The sequence below is a fragment of the Magnolia sinica genome, chromosome 13, assembly GCF_029962835.1.
Source record: "Magnolia sinica isolate HGM2019 chromosome 13, MsV1, whole genome shotgun sequence".
Lineage (NCBI taxonomy): Eukaryota > Viridiplantae > Streptophyta > Magnoliopsida > Magnoliales > Magnoliaceae > Magnolia > Magnolia sinica.
The window spans coordinates 15,696,404-15,702,973 of record NC_080585.1 but is presented as its reverse complement, the minus strand read 5'-3'; the positions used below and the strand labels follow the sequence as shown (position 1 = coordinate 15,702,973).

Sequence of the window (6,570 nt, the reverse complement as noted above, 5' to 3'; positions counted from 1 at the left end):
GTTAGTATCTAATCCGCGTCCGGGCAATCTATCAATGCGTAAACGTTCCGATCGTTCGCGTGGCATGCCTTATCATGCGTGGGCCACACACCCAACTCTCCATCGTAGAAATCACAACCGTGGAATGGTAAGATTGCAGACGGGAGTTTCACCAGCAGTCCACGTTCAGAAATTCACGAATCGCGTGGCTAATGCTTTTGCAACATACAGGATATTCCTAGGCGCACACAAGGACGATACGGTCAATCCGATGAACGGTGCAGATGGCAGAAACGTAGCGTCAGCTTATAGGTTAATGGCCGAGCAAGAAAGCCATTGTGCTCGATCGAACATTGTAGAGTTACTCTTTCCCGATATACCCCTACCAAGATAAATACTCCTGCCCTTGATGTTTTCTTGCTTTTATTTCCCTCTGGCACATACTCGAAACCCTCCCTTTCTCTTTATTTTTCTTTTTCTTTCTTTCTTTATTTTTCCTGAAAATCTGTTTCCGAAACCCTAATATCATATCATCCTCTCTTTCTCATTCGATTCCCGGCGATAATCGATCGAAAAAAAGCTGTTATTTCTCGCGTATTTTCTCTCATTTGATCAATTTTCTTCGATTCTCCCTTCAATCGGTTCCAATTTATCTCTGCCATCTGCAATCTTGGGTTTCAGTCGGAATCTAGGGGTTTTTTTTTTATCGGCATGAGATTTGATGGATGAAGGAGGATGCGGGAACTGCGTAGCGGAGTGCGCAGGGGCCGTGTGCAGCAGCAGCAGCCGATTCCAATCGGAGGCGAGAGATTGACGGCGAGGACACGGCGCAGGCGGAGCGTGAAGAACAGGCAGGATCAGGAGCCGGCAACGGCAGCGGCGGCAGTTGATGTGAATAACAACATCGCGAGGGATTTTGGTGGTCCGACGAGATCTTTCGAGGCGAAGGAGGAAGCTAGATTTTTGGAAGGCGGAGGCGATTTCGGAGGACTGGATTTGGTTGGGGAGGCCAAGGAAGGCGTTGGTGAGAAGAAGATGGAGGACTTTGATAGCGGAGCGAGGAGCGCCGAGAAAGTTCCGGCTGCGGAAGACGAGGGGAGCACTGCCCCACTCCCTGAAAAGGTTAGTTTTTTTTTTTAATTTCTTTTTGTTCTCGTTCAAATGGTTTTTCTTTTTTGTTATTGCTGTCATCGTCATCAGGAGGTATGTGTTTTTATCATGTTGATGGTATGCCTTTGTACATCTGTTTATTTTGGTGTATCTTGGAGAAAATGAATGGCATTTGGGTATTATTATGACTTTCTTTTCAAGGTACAAATGATTATTCTGGAATGATATTTCCTTGTGCAGAACCCCTTTTGATTTCTGTTGGTTTGATGAATGCACGACATTTAGGTGCACGTTGGAGTACATGAATGGTGTGTTATACACATTTTTCTTCTGGAACTAATCAAGCTTTTTGTGATGAAACTCTTCTGGTATATGTAATATGTTCAGTTTGGTCGAATGAGGGAGAAACAGGATATGTTGAGATTCCTGTTGTGGTTTTTATGTTTTATTAGAACGATACTTATTTAGGTCAGAATATGATATTGATTATATGCAAAGCTCTCTTTTGAGTGAAGCAGGTTAAATTCCATGACGATGACTATGTTATTGTAACCTTACATGACTAAACTTGAAGCCTGAAGAAATGAAATGATGTAACTTCTCCCATCAATTTTATGACTATGATAATGGACAATCAAACAAATCGACAGAAACATTTTTATTGGTATCTTTCCTTGCAAAGTCCTATTTTCCAATCATCAGAACCTTGTAAAATCAGTTGCCAGAACTCATTGGCCAAAATCTTAAATGTGAAAAGAGAGGGAAATGCAAACCAATGGTCCCTGTAAAGTCGGATGCTGCTGTGCAAATCTGCAAACAACAGCTGGATAAGATTTATGGTATGGAAATGATATTGGTGCATTTGGACACCACATTTTCTATTTATCTTTTCTTCTAAAGAACTACTATTTCGATTGAGCTTAAGCTCTTTTCTAGTTGCATTCAATTTTACTAAGGATGAATTGGAAGCATAGTTCTTGCCTCACAACCTAGGATTTGACATTTTTTTTTTTTGAAGGGGACCAAATATTATAGATTTGTTTTTTGCTGTGATATCTCGTATGAGTTATGACCTTTGCATTTGATCCTGCCACTATGGATGCTCTTTGCAAATATGGCTGCTGCACTTATCCTCTCTTCTTGATACTTAATGGTTGCTTCTTTTGTTTTTTATATTATATTTTCTCCTTATCAGGAAAGTAGCAATTGGTTCCACCAATGAGATCTTTTTTGGGTGGTTCTCTCTACTTTCCTGTTGCATCTGCGGTCGTTTATTTGGAATATGCACTCGATTGGTTGGTTTCTTTGCTACAGGTCCAGGTTGGTGGTTCGCCAATGTACAGAATTGAAAGGAAGCTTGGGAAAGGTGGTTTTGGACAGGTGTATGTGGGGCGCCGAATTTCTGCTGCCCCTGGTGGCATAGATAGGACTACTGGCCCTGGTGCTATAGAGGTTTGAAAAATTCTTAAATGTTTTATTGTTGGTAACGGCTGTGTAGTTGTATTTCCTTATTAATGGACGCCGCATCATTTGTGCTTTTAGGTGGCTCTAAAATTCGAACATAGAAGTAGTAAAGGATGCAATTATGGCCCCCCTTATGAGTGGCAAGTCTACAAGTACGTAGCTCTTTTCTTATTGTTAGATGATGTTGTCATTATTCATATTCCCTGCCGTAAAAAAAAAGTGATTCATATTCCTTGATTCGTCTGTTGTGGTTGGCTAACAATCTGGGACATTGGTTTGCAAGTTGCCACTGACATAGGCTTTTATTTGCACAGCATTCTTGGAGGTAGTCATGGTGTGCCTCGGGTCCACTTCAAAGGCCGGCAAGGGGACTATTATGTCATGGTAAAAAAAAAATAAAATTTCTTGTAAATATAGTAACTTTGATGGGTGGCAGTGTTTAAGGTTTGGTTTTGGATTGCTGTATATGAGAAACCACACCACATACGCAGGTTATGGACATGCTGGGGCCGAGCTTATGGGATGTTTGGAATAATAACTCTCACACGTAAGTTATTTGTTAAAATTTGGTAATTGGAACTGTTGTTTTCTATGCCACCTTTGCTTATTAAATTGACTGCTTGATGTGTGGTTTTTTGGTTCATGTATTTCGTGTGCAGAATGTCCATTGAAATGGTTGCTTGCATTGCTATCGAAGCAATCTCAATATTGGAAAAGATGCATTCTAGAGGGTGGGGATTATATCTTTGCATTATGAATTTCTTCTATTTTTTGTTGCACTATTGATCCATGTGAATTTCATGGTTCTCCGATATCTTATGATATGATCTGTTATTAATGGAACTCTTAATTGCAATTTTGCATGAATGTGGCAACTTGTGACAGATATGTGCATGGGGATGTCAAACCAGAGAACTTTTTGCTTGGTCCCCCAGGCACTTCCGAAGAGAAAAAACTCTTCCTTGTTGATCTTGGATTAGGTAAGTTCCATTCCTCTGATTGTGGAAAGTTTCATGTCTCTTTGCCAATATATTATGGAACAAGGCTCATTATTTCATTCACCACATATCAGCAACTAAATGGCGAGACAATTCAAGTGGCCAGCATGTTGAGTATGACCAACGGCCTGATGTTTTTAGGTTCGTAAATTATTTACAATATCGTTTTCTATGTGATTTTTTGTACTTTGCTTGAAAGTTGATTGTATTGCTTTCATGAAGCGTTCATTCTTCTCTCAGAGTCAGTGAACTTCATCTCATTAACACTCTCCTTTGATTTTGCAGGGGAACTGTGCGTTATGCTAGCGTTCATGCCCACCTGGGAAGAACTGGAAGTAGAAGAGACGATTTGGAATCTCTTGCTTACACCCTCGTTTTTCTTCTTCGTGGTCGCTTGCCTTGGCAAGGATACCAGGTAGGGCCATTCAAATCTATATTAGAGTTCCATGTTGCTGACATGCATCTAGTCTTCTCACATGTCTGTTCTGCTGCTCATAGGGAGAGAACAAAGGTTTCCTTGTCTGTAAAAAGAAAATGGCTACATCTCCAGAGACTCTTTGTTGCTTCTGCCCCCAGCCATTTAGACAATTTGTTGAATATGTTGTAAACTTGAAATTCGATGAAGAACCTAACTACGCAAAGTACATTTCTCTCTTTGATGGGATAGTGGGACCAAATCCAGATATCAGACCCATTAACACAGATGGTGCTCAGAAGGTATCTTTACGTTTTCCAGTTTCTCCTCATTTTTTATTTTGATTTTTTGGAAGTAGGTTAGTCTTGGTAGAGCATTTCTCAAATATTTTAGAATTCATCTAATTTGCAATTACATGCTGTAAAGCTTATTTACCAGGTCGGTCATAAGAGAGCCCGATTGACAATGGAGGAAGAGGATGATGAGCAACCAAAGAAGAAGGTTAGGATGGGAATGCCTGCAACTCAATGGATCAGTGTGTACAATGCCCGCCGGCCTATGAAGCAAAGGTATGTGCCTCACATGTTACATACTATTGTATCTGGATCACCACATTAAGAAGAAATTTCATGTTCCTCTTTGTGTTTTAGGTATCACTATAACGTTGCAGATGGGAGGCTGGCGCAGCACATTGAAAAAGGAAATGCTGATGGGCTATTTATCAGCAGTGTGGCTTCATGTACAAATCTGTGGGCTCTTATAATGGATGCAGGCACTGGTTTTACTAATCAAGTTTATGAACTTGCACCCCATTTTCTTCACAAAGTGAGTACTTTGGATTCCCTTTCATTTAAAGTTTATGAACTCACTGTATTGTGCTTGTACCGTACAGCTGGTGCCAACATATTCATTTCAAAATCAAGTATTCTTTGTTGTTTTTTTTTTTTTTCCATAGCATCATAAGTTCTGAGATAGACTTATTTTCTGGTTCTGTATGAAGGAATGGATACTGGAGCAGTGGGAGAAAAATTACTATATTAGTGCAATAGCAGGAGCAAACAATGGGAGTTCATTAGTAGTTATGTCTAAAGGTTAATTTCACGTATCTGTGATTAATTTGAATATTAGCAATCAGTTGTGGATTTCTCTTGACTCGCATTGGACTCATGAATCTAGGTACACAATATGCTCAGCAGTCCTACAAGGTTAGTGATTCGTTTCCATTCAAGTGGATAAACAAAAAATGGAGGGAGGGCTTTTATGTCACCTCCATGGCCACTGCCGGAAGTAGATGGGGAGTTGTCATGTCCCGTAATGCAGGATTTTCAGATCAGGTTTCTACTTGCCTTCTGTAAATAAATCTTATGCGTACACTGCATTAAGTGGAATGCTGAAACAATCATATTAAAAGATCTTTTCATGTTCATTTTGCAGGTAGTTGAACTAGACTTTCTATACCCTAGTGAAGGTATTCATCGGAGGTGGGATAGTGGCTACCGCATAACTGCTACTGCTGCAACATGGGACCAGGCTGCCTTTGTTCTGAGTGTACCAAGACGAAGGCCTGCTGATGAAACACAAGAGACGCTTCGGACCTCTGCTTTTCCAAGCACACATGTGAAGGTGAATTCTTTTTGTGCCTTTCTACATTCTTTCTACTGGATTTCTTAATGTTGCTGTGGCATCTAAGAGTACTTCCCTGGGTGTTTGCAGGAAAAATGGGCCAAAAATCTTTATATTGCATCTGTTTGCTATGGCCGGACGGTTTCATAAGCCTCCCAATTTCTTTTGGGGGTTTTGCTGACATCGATGGAGATTTTGCTCACTCGCGTAGTAGCCAGTTCTTATCATCTTGCTGCCTTGGTTGTGAGGTCAACCTCGCATTTTGCAAAGCCAAACTGCTCGTTATGGAATGTGGGCTAGAGAAATTTTGATGTGCAAGTTTTATTCAATTGTTACCCATCTCGCCTATCAGAAACGCAGTGTGCATTGCCACTGTCGAGTGTGTGGAGATGCTCTTGCAATAGTATCAATGATCTATCAATGCCTGGAGCAATGTTGAGCATCCTTACTTATTGTGAAGTTTGTATAGTGTTGAATAAATGATTACTAGATTGAAGGCATGCACTGTACCTTGTTTCCGATGCTTTTTTTTTTGGCATAGACATGCAATATGACACAAAGCATTGGAGGCAACCTTTCTAACACCCTGTTGTCTATATCCTTCAGATTTGCACCAGATTTCTTGGGGTTCATCATCTACTCTTGTATCTGATGCAAGTCTGACAAATATAAGCAAAAGTTTCCTATTTTTATGCAGTTCACTGTTATCCGGTTCAACTATTATACGTTTTATCATATGTTTGCTGAATCTGATTGTCTACGTTTATTTTCGTGCATTTGGGTGTGTTTGTTTGCTTCTCTCGGGACAATCGAACAGGTAGGCAATGCAAGCCATGTGAATTAATTGATTGGATTTGCTATGTTGATGGTGGCCTGGCTTAAGTGTTCTCTTCAATTAATGCATTGCTGTAGGATGTATGACCTCTCTAGGTTTTGCTTTGTTCTATCAAGCACTCATGGGAGTCCTTGTTGATTTGAAGG

The 6,570-nt window shown here is 40.4% G+C and overlaps 1 protein-coding gene across 2 annotated transcripts; it reads left to right on the top strand.

Annotated features, from left to right (window-relative positions):
• Positions 1-393: 393 nt before the first annotated feature.
• On the top strand, positions 394-6,337 carry LOC131222956 (casein kinase 1-like protein HD16). Of its 2 annotated transcripts, none has more exons than XM_058218216.1 (16): positions 394-1,101; positions 2,404-2,541; positions 2,632-2,705; positions 2,868-2,937; positions 3,045-3,100; positions 3,213-3,284; positions 3,439-3,533; positions 3,626-3,692; positions 3,837-3,966; positions 4,050-4,268; positions 4,405-4,535; positions 4,617-4,791; positions 4,967-5,057; positions 5,143-5,300; positions 5,401-5,589; positions 5,680-6,337. In XM_058218216.1, the coding sequence occupies exons 1-16, from the start codon at positions 715-717 to the stop codon at positions 5,737-5,739; spliced, it is 2,112 nt and encodes a 703-aa protein (XP_058074199.1). In that variant the 5' UTR covers positions 394-714; the 3' UTR covers positions 5,740-6,337. The 2 variants fall into 2 exon arrangements, with proteins under 2 accessions (XP_058074199.1, XP_058074198.1); XM_058218215.1 differs by having other exon boundaries at positions 395-1,101; positions 4,393-4,535.
• Positions 6,338-6,570: the final 233 nt, after the last annotated feature.